This window comes from Orbicella franksi, chromosome 8, assembly GCF_964199315.1.
Source record: "Orbicella franksi chromosome 8, jaOrbFran1.1, whole genome shotgun sequence".
In the NCBI taxonomy this organism is placed as follows: Eukaryota; Metazoa; Cnidaria; class Anthozoa; order Scleractinia; family Merulinidae; genus Orbicella; species Orbicella franksi.
In genome coordinates, this window is record NC_138152.1 from 1,853,657 (window position 1) to 1,871,750 (window position 18,094).

An 18,094-nucleotide genomic window follows, 5' to 3' on the forward strand; every position below is an offset into this window, starting at 1 on the left:
AAAGCAAATTTGTTTTAATTTTGCTCTTTTTTGCCAATTCCAGTGAAGACTGGGTGTGCAAACAAGTTCCTTAGTTAGGTAGACACCATAGACGTGGCCAGATAGACGTAAAGGAAAATTAAATATCAAAAAAACAGATTAAGATATCAAGAATAATTTTTTAGCTGCTTTTCACTTCCGTTGTATATTTCCTTCGTATATAGCGAAGGTAGAGATAAAAGAGATCTAAGCCTTAATTGCTTCGCTGTTTTTAAACCTGCAAAATAAACAGTTAGGACGTATACTGCATTAGTCAAGAATAACATCACAAAACCATGTAATAGAAACTTTTTAACCTCAGCACCAGTTGCTTGAACCAAAAGCTTAAGACGGAGCTAAAAGTCTAGTATCAAGAGCCAGATTTTCTCAGCACTGAAGGACATTAATTTACTTCTCCGGGCTGGAGGACGTTGTGCATTTTAGATTTGCCTCTTAAAACTTTTACATTGTTTCAGTGTTGGAGAGCAGACTTACCGAATTTGATTATTTTAATAGAGATAATCCTTATCTCCGTAAAACGGCCAACAATCTAGCCGTCAGGCGTAAAATTGAAAAACCAACAACATGCAACAACAACAACAACAACAATAATAATAATAATAATAATAATAATAATAATAATAATAATGACAATAATAATAACCGTTAGCCGTAAAAATGTTAACTGTAAAATACTCTGGCCACAAAAAGTCTAAGGTCTCGTGTGAAGACTTTATGTGTGTTGAATTTCCTGATTTTACCAGTCTCACTACTCAGCAAGCCGCAAGTGTTGGAAGTGTCTGTCGAACGGTGTCGTAGCACGAGTTGACAGACGTTTTGACAGGTCTTACTATTTTTAGACCATCTCCAGTTTCTTTAGTCATGATTTGACGAGTTTGCAATGTCGATGCAAAGGCCGTAGTCAAAGCTGTTATTAGTTTTTATCGCACTGGTGAAGAAAAACCCACCGAAAGATACAAGGCGAGGATAAAAATTGAGGAACAACACAGATCTCTTCTTTCATTTAGAAAAAATTTCATAGCAGAGCTCTGGCGGCCCGAAGGGCCGCCAAGCGGAACCCCATACTCATATAGGAAATAAAAAGAAACCCATGAGTTGATTTTCTCATGGTTATCATGGCTAGCGGTATTGCTCGTGGGCGCGTACGCACGACGGCGACGACGACGGTGTTGCCCAACATGGCGGCCATACTCCAAATAATAGGTTGACAGACATGCAGCCTTGGTTTACCGTGTACTTCCTTGATATTGGACATCCACATTATGATCAATTGACACATGTCAAAACAAGATATCCGCTGACCAGTATCACGTGACCATATCGCGCGCTCAAGTTTACAGCTCCTCGAGGTCACGTGTTTTTTGAAGTTGACCGCTGACCAAGTGCTGGTTATCGATTGGATCGCAGGCTCATATCAGGTTAACTTGTTGGAAACAGGGCAGGATTGTTCGGAAGCCGGTTAACGCTAACCCAGGATTAAAAGTTGACCAAATTATAACTTTTTCTTTTATACAAATGTTTTTTGCTGTTTTGTTTTGTGTATAGGGTGATTATTGAAACTCAACACAGAAGGCCAAACAATATACAGAAAACCTCACCGCAAAGTTACAGAACTCAAATCAAAATTCTACTGTTTTCTGGGTTAGCTTAATCGGGCTTTGAAACAACCCGGCCCAGGAGCTACGCTTTTAGGCTCGCCTAAATCTATATATTAGAAGCCAAGAAGTTCGGGTTAGGATCGTTTGACCTGAAACTTGGTGGCAAAACGGAAAATCTCGACGCAGCAGCTGGAGCTGGAATTACCCGTCTTGCTTGCTTCAGATGGGGAGAGCGAGCTAAACGGTAAGTAGTTTCATTAAATTAACGATAAAATAGGCTGCATGTGTGTATGCATTCGCTATGTTGACGTAACTGCTGACCAGCTGGTTTGGCACGTGGTCGGAGTGGCCTTGTCAAGCAAAACCACTGGATTCTGGAATTTTGGGATTCCTGTCATAATTAAAGCCAAATGCTTAGTAGTACGACAGCGTTTTCACAGAGACATTTTCGCTGGTTCATGAGCCATTAAATGTGCAATCATTGTAATTGCAAAATACCAATCTAATATCACAAAACGTCCAGGAAATCGGTACAAATATATCTGTGTAATAGTAAACATGCAGGGCCTGGTTGTTCAAAAAATAAATTTGTGGCGATAAGCGTCGTGCAACTAGACTACGATTAGGTCCGCGAGTAACCAAAGAGGGGGCAAAATACTTTACCCATCCATTCTCGTACCACCCGGTGTCACAAACGGGTATGGCCTTCAGAGATGCAAAGTTCATGACTTCACTGCCTGCTGATACGCTTACAGAAGAAAAAGGGACCATGAAGGTTTGGCTGGAGAATTACCGTCCAGTACGGCAGAGAGCAGTGAGGAGCGAGACAACAAAAGATAAGGCAGGAGCTCTTTCTCCGGCAGTATATGCAAAGGAAAATCCTAAACCTGTTACAAGGGTGCATTTTCCAGCCGGCCAAGTAAACACAACGCACACTGCCTCCTTGGAAAACCGCTCAGCTGCTGTCGAAGGGTGGGAAATAAGTTTCGTAAGTGATACCATGGTTCCGAAGTTCACGCTCGCGTCCGAGGCTGATTTCAAACAGGTGGAGGAGTGCGAAAGCTATTCCGATCATATTGATTCAGCAGATTTTGATTCAGAGGAACTGGTCACTGGTAAACTTGTGATAACAAGGTCTGGAAGACAAGTCAAAGCGTGGATAGGGTTTGAGGTTTAGGCAGTCACAAAAGAACCGTTGCCCATACAGCATGGATGTTATTTCAAATGTTTCATTGGGCAAATTTATCCTGTAGCTTTAACAAATACGATTAAATATACTTCCTTGTTTTATTTGTTTTGTATTTGTCAAAGTACCGCAGTATACTTGTAGGAATGAAGATATAGACCAGATATAGTTCACCGTGGTAGTATACCGCCACATTTTTCCACCCCAGAATGTTTCTGAGGCTTTACAACAATAAAAAAAAATCATTTTTAACTTTTTTAAACAATGGAAATTAATTTTTAACAGATCCGTTAACCGTAACGGAAAAAAATTAACCGTCAGCCGTAAAAAAGCCAAAATATTGACCATTAGCCGTAAGACACTACCCCATTTAGAACCCCCTCTAAACTTTTTTCTTTTCTGCAAAAGTAGAATGCTTGTACCTTTCATCTTCAAAAGTAAGATGTTGTGGGTTCTTAAGGCGTCATGCATGCCAGGTCCTTCTTCACGTTTCGCTTCGGAATACAAAAGTATTTTAATTTTTAATTTTTTGTTATGCCTTCCTGATCGGTTTCGGCATATGTCACTGCAATCAGTAAATTTTATACCTTACACACCTGGCGTTAACTTGTTCAGTAATTTTTGCCCACCCTTATACTTTGGTTTGTTATCAAGTCTTTGCATTAAAACTCAAATATAAAGTCTCAATCTTGCTAATTTTTGTCCGTGATTTTGTCTCTCCGGGCTCAATTTCTTCCCTGCTGTATCTGTCAGTCATTTTCAATTTCATCGTAAAATTTGTTTTTGCGCTCAATTTCACCGTTTGGCACTCAATATCTCATTTCTGTCCTAATTTTGGATTAATTGACATGTTATTAAGCAAATCAGAATACAGCAAGTTGTTGCTTGCATATCATAAAACACGAAATTGTCCCATGCATACTGTTGTGACAAGAAGTTTGCTACCACAGGGTCATTTCAGCCCGTTTGATTCTTGTTTTGTTTCCCTCTGTTTCAAAACGTGAACTAATATATACATTGGCTTTCGAAGTGGAGGTGCTTCGTGTGCGAGTTTTGAGCACTTGGTTTTCGAGATTAATGGCGTCGTTTACCAATTAGGTGCTACGTCACGTTCAGCGTTTTTGAAAAGTTCCGTGATGCCACCCGTAGCTGGCGTGACAAACGTTATGAATTGTCGATGTGAGTTTCCAGAGCCAAGGCAAATTAACTAAAGGAGCGAGCACGAAATAACACTTCCTTCTTTCTAGATATATACAATAAATAGCAAAGGTACGTTAGGCCTCGTCCACACTTCCCTGAAGAAATTTGAAAACTCAGCATTATTCCTGCGGTTGGGCCTACCGTCAACACTACTCTGTCACCGACTACAACGAAGCTTTTCGAACTCGCTCTTTCAACGGAGGTATTCGAAAACGCCGGCTTTGCGTTTTGTTGTGGACGGAATTCATTTTGAAAACGGAGCTTTTCTAAAGGGAAGATGACGACGTTTCCTCAAACGCAAATTCATTTGCTGCGTTTTCAAATTTCTCCGGCGCAGGGTGGACTGGACCTTAGGTAAGTCGTTAAAGGTCAAACGCAACAGGGGCCCGTTTCTGGAAAGTCCCGGAAACTTTTCGGGCCCGGAAAGCCATAGCAAAATCTCGAACCTTACGATTACAGAGCTGTTTTATTCACATATTCTTAAGAGTGCCTGCCTGTAAAAATCAGACAAATTCTTAATTTCGCGGCAAGGGTCGAGAATTCGATTTCGCTCATATTCTTGTGGTAGATAGGCTAGGGCATGACAAAAACTACTGGATAGTTTTTTTGGCAAAATATCCTTTTATTTCAAAGAAATATGCAAATTACCAAATTCCGTTAAAATCGTCATTTGACGCACCATTTTATTAAGCAAGTTTGAGAGCCTCGCATGCAAAACCACATCATTCTTCCGTCTTTAAAACACTCAAATATTTTTGTGCAATGTTTAAATGTGTACTGGGTTGGTTTTAGGGAATGTTGTGTTGTCTTTTTGGGTGCAAAATAATTAAATTTCGAAGACATGTATTTCATTCACTTAAAAGCACTTCGTGAATATAATTGATTTTCACCATGTGCGAAACCTTCAAATGGATTAAGCTTGTGGTGGTTGAATCGCAGAAGGATGATCTACAAATTCCTGTCAAAAATTTCTTTGGGCAAATGATTGTGAGCGACGCGAGAGCTTTTCAAAGTACGTCAAAAATGCAAATATTTGACCATCCATCGTCAAATTTCAGTTTACGGGTTAGACGTATATTTTAGCATGCGCCACATGACTTGACCTATAATAAGTTGAAATAGACACAGAGCTGATAATTTCGAAATGCTCTAACCTCATTTGCTGTAAAAGGCAGGTCCAAAGCCGATTTGACGTGTTTCTCTCACCATTCGTCGCACACAAAGCAGAAGTTTGCTTTTGTTTACGTAACGTCCGATGTACATCGCCAACTGTCAACCTATTATTCGTCGAATACATGAATCTGTGACCATCTTTCTGCGCATATGAACATCACTGCATCTAAGTCAAAAACGGCTGAGTCATTTGTAGATAGTTCCTTGCTTTGCACTGCGCCAAAATAATACGTTTGATCGATTGCTGACCATTGCTGATAAGCATGTCGGCGCAGTACAATCTTATAGCCGTTATTTGTTCGTCACGCAATGCTGTCACGGGATATGCCGCAGATTTTGATCTATTTTGTATAGAGCACTCTCAGGATAAATGAAACAATTTAATCATTGCTCATCTTTTTGTTCATATATATAAAAATATGTGTATATTTATATAATCGTATTCTATAGTGTACGTGGCCTCGGAATCCCGTTTGTTGTACGTTTTGATGTTTCAAACAACAGCTGATAAAGCTAGTGCCTGTACTCAATAGAATTTAAAAAAAATCTCCATGAAACGAATTATAGATCAATGAAGCAAGAACTAGCTGAAATAAAAATAGGAAATCACAACGTGTCTAATTCATGAGAAAAACAGACTAAATTTAATTAGTAATTACGTGAGTAAATAGCCCTGGCCATGCCATTTTATTTGGCGGATTTTGTTTGCCTAGTGGCGAGGCATCGATATGTTTGTAACAGAAAATAGAGGACTGTTGTCAATACAGTCCAAAATTATTGTCAGTAAAATATTGTAAATAAAACACCTATTGACCGGTTACCTCCGCGGCCACCATTTTGTCGTTGCGATAAGGGTTTCATTTTTGTATTTACCCCTATTCAGCGGCCACCCAAAATTTAGACACTTTGTTTTGGAAAGGGCGATGGCAGGTAAGAGTCTGAAACTGAAGGTGCATGACGAGTGATAATTCAAATACACGTCTATCATGATTGTCTTGAATTGACTCCACGTTCACCAAGAAATTTATAACCCGATAATGAAAAATTAAATATTCAAGGTACACCAACCTCTTTTTAAGCGGCTAGCCCCATAGTAAGCGGTCACCACCCATTTCCCCGGGGGTAGCCCACTGTATTACATGTAAACCAAAAATATATTGCACAGCGGGAAAAGACCTAGGTATGAGTTTAGCGTTACAGTATTAGGCAGGGCATGTAGGTAGCGGTAGTCGAGTAAAAGATAACAACAGGGGCAATGGTAAACTATTCATTCTTCTCATTTCTTAATTTAATCTCTTCCTACTCAGCACGATTATGTGCTCCCCGTGGTACCCAACCTTACGGAGCCTTATGTATTAGGATAGAAATTGTCCTACCCCTACCCCCTAAAATGGGATGACAGCATTGCATGACGAACAAGGAGCCGCTGCAAGCAAGGATTCAAGCCATCAAACCATGATGATCAAACGTATTATTTTGGTGTAGTGCAAAGCAAGCAACTATCTACAAATGAGTCAGCCGTTTTTGACTTAGATGCAGTGCTGATCATATGTGTCGAAAGAGGGTCACAGATTCATGTATTCGACGAATAATAGGTTGACAGTTGGCGATGTACATCGGACGTTACGTAAACAAAAGCAAACTTCTGCTTTGTGTGCGACGAATGGTGAGAGAAACACGTCAAATCGGCTTTGGACCTGCCTTTTACAGCAAATGAGGTTAGAGCATTTCGAAATTATCAGCTCTGTGTCTATTTCAACTTATTATAGGTCAAGTCATGTGGCGCATGCTAAAATATACGTCTAACCCGTAAACTGAAATTTGACGATGGATGGTCAAATATTTGCATTTTTGACGTACTTTGAAAAGCTCTCGCGTCGCTCACAATCATTTGCCCAAAGAAATTTTTGACAGGAATCTGTAGATCATCCTTCTGCGATTCAACCACCACAAGCTTAATCCATTTGAAGGTGAAAATCAATTATATTCACGAAGTGCTTTTAAGTGAATGAAATACATGTCTTCGAAATTTAATTATTTTGCACCCAAAAAGACAACACAACATTCCCTAAAACCAACCCAGTACACATTTAAACATTGCACAAAAATATTTGAGTGTTTTAAAGACGGAAGAATGATGTGGTTTTGCATGCGAGGCTCTCAAACTTGTTTAATAAAATGGTGCGTCAAATGACGATTTTAAAGTGCCACTGAAACGAAATTTTTGTATGTGAGATTTTTGCTTAGTAATAAAGTTTCAACCTTACTTGGAAACACTGCAAACTTTTTTTTCGCATACGGTGAGCGAAAACTGCTTTTTGAGCCGTTCGAAGTTGGCTGGTTAGGCCCAAAATTGGCGGCCATTTTGGCGCGGCCAAAACAGCCCAGTGACGTCACTGGTTGTATTACCCTCATGCCGCGCTGAAAATTTAGAGTGATTATGGGAGAAGAGATTACTGTTCGAAGCCCCTCAAAAAACATCTTAAGGACATCTCACAGCTGTAAAGCAGATAATAACAGTAGCCTTAGACATGAAGAGGTGGAGAGTCGATCCTGGGGCTTTCCAGTCTATTTAATTGGATATTTGCAGGATATTTTATGTACGCAAGCAAACGAGTGGGAGTTCTTAGATCGCAAAATGATCGGGACTCTTGGTGAAATGGCCAGCACTCAATTAAACAATATCTACACTCGTAAAGTAAAAAAGACATGAAAACAAGAGAAAGCGGCTGTTGAAAATATTATCCGGACTGCTGCTGCATGAATCGCAGCAACAACGCCTCGAGTTTTCGAGTCGCTTCGCTTCGAGGAAACCGGACACTTTGTGAGTTTCACAGCGGACGAGATTGTGCCACAGTGACCTTTAGTCCAGTTGTATCTGCTACATCCTACAAGTTATCGCAACAGCAACAATTTAAGAAACCCTCTTCTTTTATATGAGGGAGCGAATTTAAACTATAAAGGTAAACTAAGCTGCCATGACCCTACAGGTATGTTTTCAGGAAACGAGAGAAAGCGTGACAATGTCGGCGGCGAAAAGTCATATATGCAGATTAGTTCAAATTCTGTTTAATAAACCTTCGAAAGGAGTGTAAACTAGTCACGTTTTAACAAATTGTTTTGAACTTGGATACTATTAAATGAAGATCATAGACGTAAGTATGTGCTAAAGAACTCAAAGTAATCCATGGGCCGTGAAATATTGCAATTGGGAGATACGTGTGAAAGAGAAGCGAAATTCCCGCTTTGTTTACACTGATACGTATGCGGCGATAAAGCAAACCCTGCTGCGGATCACAGTTTTCAAAGATACATTTTGAACTCTCACTTATTAGTATCATAAAAAGATGCCCTCTGTGTGCAAAGAAGTAATCGGCTCAAAGCTTGTGGATCGTCAATAACTTCGTGATTGTGCGGGATGGCTGATGCGCTTACAGCTTTTAATTATGCAGTAAAGTTGCCGAGGATATATTCGAACCTTGTTAATAGACCTTAGATAAAGGTGAGAATCCAAATTTCAGAACCAGGCTGAGAACAGACGACGAAATATAGTGTTTAGGCTTCAGGACGTGATATAAAAGTTGCCACACTCGTCTTCGAAATCTCCAATCGAGTACTCAAGATGTTCGAAAAGTATACTGAGCTGTTCTAATCTGTAGCGTTTATTTTGGTGAATCTACACTGTCTGGCGCCTTCCAACGTTTATGATGTGTATTTCCTGTCAAGGCTCGACAGAAATTACAAAGTAGAAAACTAGTAGGTATCGACAATATGAAGAATAAACTTGAATAAATCAAGTGAAAACAAGAGAGAATCTATCGCGCTTCTTGCGTGAATACAACCAGTGACTTCACAAGGTCCTTAAACTCGGTTCCAGAGCCCGGACACAGTTTTGCTCCAAAAAGTCGATTTCAACAGCTAAAAAAAAGCACTTTCCGTTAGGATTTGACAGAAATAAAGTTCACCATTACTTTAAGCACGTTTGAAACTATAGATTGGGATAATGAAAGAGAGTACGAAAATTTCGTTTCAGTGGCACTTTAACGGAAGTTGGTAATTTGCATATTTCTTTGAAATAAAAGGATATTTTGCCAAAAAAACTATCCAGTAGTTTTTGTCATGCCCTAGCCTATCTACCACAAGAATATGAGCGAAATCGAATTTTCGACCCTTGCCGAGTTATTTTCCATTTTTATGGACAGGGACTCTTAATATGAACAGAGGTTCCCTTCGTACAAGAAGTTTCAGGCGTTTACACTTCTCCGTTTTAAGATATAGATGAACTAAAAATGGCTTTACGGGCCCGAAAAGTTTCCGGGGCTATCGAGAAACGGGCCCGAGCCGGAACTTGCGCCTCTGGCAATTATCCAAATATCATATAGTGGATGACATTTTCTCTTCTCTGTGGTACGGTATTGATTTACGTTTTCAGACATGGCGGACAATGCAGGCAATGCCGCCGACATGGCGAGGATTCTTGCGAATGTGCACATCATTGTGGGATTTATACTTTTCTGTTTTGGCGTCGCTGACCGTGCAATGCAAAACACTGAAACAGGCTTTGCAGGTTTCGGTATTTGGATGGGTGTTTGGGTGAGTTGTGCTTGTGTCTAGTTCCATGCCGCTCATGGAACCTTTAATTCGAAACGATTGTTGATATATAAGCTAGCAAGAAGGTGAATTGTCAATTTGCCGCGGGTTTACCTTTGAATCTTGATGCATTGGCAAGGTTAGTTCGGCTTTGAGGCAAATTTCGATCTCCTTGTCGAGACTCTTTGAAGAAAAAGGCTCAGAACAGACGCCTCATGTAAATACTTCGAGGGTTATTGCATAGAAATGCAAACTGTCTAGTTGTACGGAAGAGATAGACAGATGTCTTAGTTGACGTGATGTTCATCATCAAGCAGTCGATCCTTTCGGTTTGCCCGACCAAGGATTATGTTCACAGACTTGAAAACCTGCCTTGAAATTCTTCTTGGAACTGTAAAGAATATGCACACGTAATTATTATGAACCTGAAGAAGCCTCAAGGACGCAAACGAACGAGAACTTACACTTTTTCCGTGTTTAATATCACAAAATAATGAGCTTATTAACACTGTCGCTGAAATCAGTTACTCTTCTAGATCTGTTACAAAATTCTTTCATTTCTAATTTAACTTTCGGTTATAAAACCCTCGACAACGTCGCTTAATCGAGCGAGCTCAGTTTGTTTATTTCAGATTCAGTGGATATAATCATGGATATTATTTTGATTACATGCACGCAAATTTGTGGCGTGTCTAGTTCTGTTTATTCTTGCTAGTTTCCAAGTCTACCAAGAAAATGCACGGCATGTCTTCTTTTAAAAAGTACATTATATTTTGTCTTTGACATCCTAAGTCTGCAACTACGATATTCGCTGCATTGAACACTAAAACGCTAGGAATGCTTTGCCATGGAAATATTATCTGGGCAATACCTATCCATCCTAAATAGACAAAATCAGAAAATAGAAAACGAAAATTTAAGAGAAAATTGTTCTTTAAATATCTGTAGCTTTACAGACCGATGAACTCGTTCCATCCTTCTTTAAAGTTTAAAAAATAGCTGAATTTATTAGTTAACAAATTCACTTCGAAACTTCTTGAACAAAGAACTTCATATCTACCACTTGGGCTGTACTACAGGTCCTCGAAATCATGCTTGAATAAACTGTAAAGAATATTCAACACAATATAAATTCAGTGCCTTCTCAGATTTGGATAAAACCTTTCAGATGGTGTTAACTGTCAAATGTCTTCTAATACCCGTTACCTGACTAGATGACTCGCAAGGCATCAAATGCTTTTCGAAGAATTTTAAGATGCTCTAAATTGAAAACTGTTTGATGAAGAAAATACGCAAATAGTATGTAACATAATAATGCTACTAGTGCGCACAGTGTTAGAGTTAAGTCTAAAGATTTCAACACTGTTGCAGGGGCTCTCCTTGAAAAGCTCAAACGGGTTTCTGAGACAGATGCAAACACTGTTCTCAGAGCAAATAATCCAAGCGCGATTAAAATTGTGGGAAAGAAAAAATTTGGGGATACAAATGCTGTAATCCGGTGAATTTACGTTCCCAAATATGCATGGCACCTAAAATCACGACAATTTCTCTAAGAACTATTTAGAAGGTCGAGCCCGGTCTGTTATTCCGGTTTGGAAACTTAGATATGCACATTGTTTACTTGGCAGTTTGAGTCAAGAAATCAATGTACATCCTGTATTCGTCTACATTTTACTTTGTTAATATAAAGGAACTCTGTGTTCTATTTCAGATGTGCGTAGCAGGAGGTCTGGGTATACCTGGGACTCGCAAAGAACGAAGTACTTCACGCAATGCGTTTGTAAGTTGATAAAATTGTGTTTGTCCGAAAGGAGATCGTTTGGTTGCATATTTTACGAAGTAATTAGATCCGACTTTAGCATTTCGTTAAGCCGTTTCATACTATGTCCACGTAGGTTTTCCGCTTTAGGACATTAGAGAAACTATACATTTAAAGTTTGGCTGTCGGTTTTCTGTTCGTCGTACAGAAAAGAGAAAAGCAAACGAAATCCCTTTATCTAGAAGTTAGAATTTCTGGATAGTTTTCATACGCATAGCTACTCTCCATACACTGGAGAGTTCAGGCGACCCTTTTCGTCAGCCTTTCGGTGTATTAATGAACATTAGCACGTGAAAATACGTTTCAACTTTAAACTAAATTTGAACGGTACACACAAGAGTTTTATTTACGATCTTTAAGGTAGCCGAACACAGTTTTCAAGAGCCTATGCCTAATTCACCATTACTTTTAAGCTGTTTATGCTTTGGCGCTCGTTTTTTGCAGGAGTCAAGGTTAACCACAGAAAAGTTTATTCTCGCATTTTGGCTAAGGTGTGTGCTGTTGCCATGGCAACAGGGCTGGTTAAAAACAAAGGTTAAAAAATGGTTTTTGTTTATTTAAAAAAAATCCAGTCGTTAGATTTTTTTCATCTTTTGCCCACTACGAATTGACATTGAGTCCCTTCTGTCAACACTGTTCTAATGAAATTTTGACATAGGCGATTTTCGTAATTCGCCGTGAATCGTTTTCATCGCATGTTCTGTATTATTAAAAATTTCCTATGTCAAAATTCAGATTTTTTGTGATAGATCATTCACGTGGTTTCTGAACTATTTTTCTGCCAAATTTCTTGAAATTCTAACGACTGGATCGTCAGAAATCCGCAAGTTTCTGCAAAAGCAATCGGTCTCAATTTTTCGAGCAACTGCGCATGCGCTGCATTTAACTGGGTTCTTTCGGTAACAAAGAGAAAGCTGAGAATTGCTGGTTTCTTTGCGTCGTTACCTTTTCTAACATATTTTTGTAATAAAAGACTAAAGCCATCAATACACTGCGTTCAATAATAGAGAAAAAATAGCACAGATAGTGCGGGTGTTGAGTAAATAAAATGATCGCTCTTTGCAATCCTTGTGCGCGCGCTCAATTGCATCAGCAAAAGCACGCGCGAAAACTGTGTTCGGCCACCTTAAAGCTAGAACCAGCTTGTACATATTCATTACTGACCAAGAATGGGGTCAAATGGCTGGATCTTGGCCGAATGTTTTTTTTTATATATTTTTTTTATTTTTATTATTATTATTTTTATTATTATTATTATTATTATTATTTTATTTTGCGTGTTTATGAACCGACTCGAAGCGGAAGTCCATAAACATGCAAGATCGAGCGAAGCAAATATCCAGCTATCTTGACCGAACAGGCTTAGTCAATAAAAGATTTATTATATGGAAAATAACGCTATTTTCTTGGGAACACGGCGTGTAATCCCCGAGTGGGTAAGGTATCGCGCTCGGGTAGCTAATCACAGCACAGGATTCGGTTCATCTTGCCGCTCACGAACTAGCCATACCATGAAATAGTGCAAGGTACTGTGACGTACCCAGGATTGCTTAATAACTTGCATTTGGACACCATACTATTTCAACCCAGAAAAAAGTAAGTTAGAAAGTTAGAGGCACTGCACTGCATTATACACACGTATCACGTGAAAGCTGTGAGATCCACACCGCTGCTAAATGTAATCTTTACCTCTCTCATCTACGTACTTAATATTTAGAACAACCTTTTTATATAAAACCATTTTACGAGCCGTTAAACCGAATTCTGGGTTTTCTCAGCCGGATTCTTGATATTTCGTCCTGTCTGAGTATTTCCTGCTGTATCTCGCAAAGAAATTTTGCGAGACAAAGGCATTCAAATTGGCCATCATGTGAATCGAGCCACGCTCTTTCTTTTATTGTGGCCAGCAACATACACACAAAAAAAAATGTCACTAGTGAAAAGCAGGTCAAGCGAACTCAAGCTTCAGAGACCATATGTTGTACACTCGATATTGAGACACTTATAGAATGAATGATAATCCAAAAATGCCAGACAACGATTGGCAAAACGAGAATTTCGGTAAGAACTATACTATCATCCGATTAGAATATACAAACAAGGTAGCTCGTAGGTGTAAATATGGTGTTAATAATAATGAAGAGATGAAACAAAAAGTAACATTCATGAAAAAGGCAAAGTTCTCCGCTGGATTTGAGTCCTTTGTTGAGGGAAGGTGTCAGGCGCTAGATGTAATATGCCTCTTTGTAAAGAAGAAGATTCCAATTGCTGTCGCACTCTAATTTCTAGTTTTGCCAATTGTTGACTGAATGTAGACTCAATCAACATTCTCGAATTATCATTCCTTCATTCTCGTTGTACAAAAACTATCAGCTGGGTTGGAGTTAAGACAGTTCTTGTCTTACCTTATCTTTTCCTTAAGGCTGGTGTGTTTATGGGGTTTTCCATCATCTCAGCCGTGTTTGGTGGAACAATCATCATTTGTTACAGCATGGCAATTGCTAACCAAAACAACGACTACATGTCTGACCCATACTACAATGACTACAATGGCTATGGTCCTACAGAGGACTACTACTTTATTGGATATAGAAGATATGTCAATTTCGACACAGAAATGACTGTAAGTGCCATCATTTTGATCCTTGGCATTGTGGAGTTTGGCATTGGGATCTGGGCTGCCGTGTGCCTCTGTATGATGAAACCTTGCACATGTTGCTATGGCAATCTACCACAACAGGTGAGTTATCCGGGACTGGAGTGATCTATTGATAATTTCTATTATGCAACTTTAAAAGATCTGTTATCTTGTAAATAAAGAATTGAATTGAATTGTCTTCGTGTAACGGAAAATCATCCGAAACAAATAAACAAAAAAAAAAAAAAAACGAAAATAAGAACAAAAATCAATCAAAAGTATCGATCAGCAGGCCAAACTTAACATATTTCAATCTTGATATGTGCGCTGAGGCTATAGAAAGAGCGGTGCAATAGGTTACGAAAGGAAAAGGTTGTGATGTCAAACTGAAAAAGTCTTGGAAAATGGTTAAAATCTTATAACAATTTGCGCTTTCCTCAAAAATCAATTTGATATCTTTATTTTCATCTACTAAGAGCATTTCAGTGACATCATAGTACCGCTTTGACTGCAAATGCCGCAAAATCACCATGATAACGTCCCTTTAACGCTCGGACGTACATGCAAACTGTTGCACCCACTGAGGTACAAGGAGGAGGGGAAGGGGGATGGAACCCTTTTCATGAATTTTTGTTACAACAGGGTATACCTAAATTGTTTCGCGTGAAATAAGTATCACTCGGCTTGTTCTACAAGATGACATACATTTCTTGGTCATGACGTCATCTAAAGTCGCATGCCATCTACGATCATATATCCGCAGTCATGGATCTCAGGTTGTCAGTAATAAAGTGGGTTTATGGGAAATTAACCAAAAATGACACTAGAATACAAAAATTAATCCTGCAATGCTGAAATCTGATATGACACTTGGATAATACGCACGGCTAAATGCTGCTTGACACGTAAAATAAAATCTCTGTGAGGGATGAATGAGCAGTTAATAAATGTGTCAGCGTTACATACTAAAACCTCATTTCAGGAGTCTGAAAAATGCCTTATAGGGAAGACGTCCCCCGAGGGTTAGGCCTGGATGATGACTTGCATTACGTCCCATTCAGTGAAAGTAAGAGCATTCTTTTAGTTCTATCATGATACGAAAAAAAGTAAGTGCAACACATCGATGAAACGAAAACTGTCAAACAAAGAGTTTCACGAAAAAAACTCGAGACGCTTCAACAAGCTTTCCTTTGGGTTTTTGCCACTTTTCACCTTGGAACCTGGAAGAGCCAAGAGAACCTTACTTTTACTGAAGTAATCAGTATGATACCAAGGAATATGGTTCTTTTGCTGTCTTGTCGATATCGCTTTTCATGACTTTCTTTTCTCCTCAGGGTGAAGTGATGTATCCCCCCAATAGCGGTTCTGCCATTTCCCAATACCATGATGGTGTTCCTGTGGCCGTTCCGATGCAAGCAGGCAGTGGCATGGTTCCAATTCAAACTGTCATACCAGGGCCTCAGGGAAGCCAACCACAAATGGTCATGGTACCCGTTTCCGGAATGGTGGGTAACCAACCTCAGTTTGCTCAAGTTGCTTCATCTGGAGCCATGGCCACAAATTACCAACCTCAGGTTCCACCCACATATGGACACGGAGGTTACACTAAGCTGGAAAACGAAGAGGTATGAGTAATGCCCTAAGCTTTCGTCATCTGACACGCAATCCAAGATTTCACTGCAGGTTAACGCAATGTCAGTCGTCACAGTCGGTACCGGTGTAATAGCGAAAAAAAAAAAAAAACACAGGAGTGAAAACGTCTCGATACAAAACGCCCATCCCCATCTGAAGATGCCACGCTTCCCTTCGGTAGCTCATTTCCCAGCCGATTATCGACAACGCAACTAGACTCAAGTAGTCCCTCTTTCGCTTAAAGCCCGGGAAAAAATAGACAGATTTCGCGCGTTCATTTTCATGCGCCACGTTCGACAGAGTTAGCGGAAGAGGGACTACTTACAGTCTACAAGGTAATACAATGTCAATTCAAATCGATCAGTAAATTCAATTTGTTCAAGAATTTTGGTTTTCATTTCCATTGCTTTACCTCATCGAATTCACCAATTTGTATTCTGTAGATGTTTACACAAACTCAATTTTTTTTATTTTTCTTCTTCTTCTTCTTCTCTTTTAGTTTCCAGTGAATACTTGAGATGTGTACCAAAGTTCGGTGGTAGCCTGGTATACACCATAAACACCAGTTGGACGTCTCACACAGAAGACATAAAAATAATGTATACGAGAAAATTAGTGTAGTTTTTCATGTGCTAGCATTTTACTTATATACTCTTCAGCATCTTATGGAATTAAGATAAAGTATTACCAGGTTTTTTTTTGTTTGTTTGTTTGTTTTTGTTTTCGTTTTTTTGTTTTTCTCTGTAGGGTTTTAACCGTTCAGATAAATGGACCATTGCACCTTAGTGAGTGAATTAGAATAGCAGACATTATTAAAAACTGGATCATGGGATAATGTAATTCAAAAGTGTTCTTTGTTTTAGCCGTCATGGTACAGTACATAAGCCATCATATGCCCTTTAAATATGGTAAGCGTATGGGCGTAATTTCTAGGTACGTTTTTTTTTTTTTGTTCAGTTTAGTTTTACATATTTTGGACGCGTTTATAATAAATCATTATTCTAATCGCACTTGTTGGATATGAAATAATTATACCCAACTCATATCTATCACGCGCTCGTGGAATAATGATTAATTATTCAGCGTATCTTTTTATTATCGTGCTACGTCAGAGTACAGTTATAATGGTAGCTATAAGCATACCCTTTTGCTGTAGTTTTTAGAAAATTCCTTGATAAACTTGATCACACAGTATGGATCTAAGATAAAATATTACAAGAAGACTTTTTTTCGGTGGAGTTGTAAAACTTGAGATAAACTGTCGTAGCAGCTAAATAAACGAACTTAAATTAGCAGACATTGTTTACATTATTCAAAGCCTGAACACAACGATAATCAGTCGACGGCTAATCCCTCTCAGTTGAAATCAAAGAAGCACTTAAACATGTTCAGTTTTGATAAAGCCTTTTCAACTGACGTCACGGCGGACATATTCATGTTCTTAAATATACCTCGTTTGTGAAATGAGCTCTTTTGTAAGAAAGCATTTTCTACTGTTTGGGAACACCAATTTGGTCAGCATGAAAACGCTCTATAACATTCGACGAAATTTTAAAAGGCGCACTGTAATCGTAAGTAACTGCAAATTGAACTTGCGTAGAAACTTCAGTGCATTGGTTGGCCAATCACACTCACAAGTTTCTTCGCACACACGTGCAAGTTCCAACTTCAAAAAAGGTTACATTTCCTGCATTTCATTGGCTAATAGGTTGCTTTAGAACGAATGGACGTCACTCAACTTGCGTTGACTTGGGTTGGGGGCCAAAGGGTAAAAAGGTTACGTCGACTTTCGTGCAAATTTAATCTCGACCGAAGTGTTTACATTGGTCCTGAAAAGTCTCAATGGGGAGTGGCCAATTAAGTATACCTAATTAAGTATACACAAGTGAACGCAAGTGCAACGCAACGCAAGTGCACGCGAGGCCTGTCCACAAATAGAGTCGCAAGTAGACTAAAGTTTGCAACTTACGTCTACTACCGGTCCATTTAGCCAGGGCTTTAAGGCGACGAGTTTGAGCCTTCCCAACCCTTGTTTTGATTTGTGACAAGATTTAAAACATCCGCGAATCTGATTGGCTCTCTCGTAGTTTACTATTTAACAATTAGTCTATGAGTACACGTGGGATAGGAAATGATGATTCCAAAAAGCGCCAATAGAAGATTGCAATAAGACTACTGATAGCTATTTCACCACCCATTTTTGGCAGCTTATCTCTTTG

The 18,094-nt window shown here is 39.1% G+C and overlaps 1 protein-coding gene across 1 annotated transcript; it reads left to right on the forward strand.

Moving 5' to 3' along the window:
* Positions 1 to 9,427: 9,427 nt before the first annotated feature.
* LOC145496231 (uncharacterized) lies at positions 9,428 to 17,184 on the forward strand. Its single transcript, XM_081475916.1, has 5 exons — positions 9,428 to 9,789; positions 11,498 to 11,566; positions 14,028 to 14,345; positions 15,578 to 15,868; positions 16,375 to 17,184. The coding sequence occupies exons 1-5, from the start codon at positions 9,631 to 9,633 to the stop codon at positions 16,390 to 16,392; spliced, it is 855 nt and encodes a 284-aa protein (XP_081332042.1). The 5' UTR covers positions 9,428 to 9,630; the 3' UTR covers positions 16,393 to 17,184.
* Positions 17,185 to 18,094: the final 910 nt, after the last annotated feature.

Excerpts from the sequence above, each read along its gene's own strand:
- LOC145496231 (XM_081475916.1), top strand. The coding sequence starts at position 9,631 with ATGGCGGACAATGCAGGCAATGCCGCCGACATGGCGAGGATTCTTGCG. Across the intron at positions 9,790-11,497 it reads GTATTTGGATGGGTGTTTGG|ATGTGCGTAGCAGGAGGTCT; the intron begins GTGAGTTGTGCT and ends GTTCTATTTCAG. Across the intron at positions 11,567-14,027 it reads GTACTTCACGCAATGCGTTT|GCTGGTGTGTTTATGGGGTT; the intron begins GTAAGTTGATAA and ends CTTTTCCTTAAG.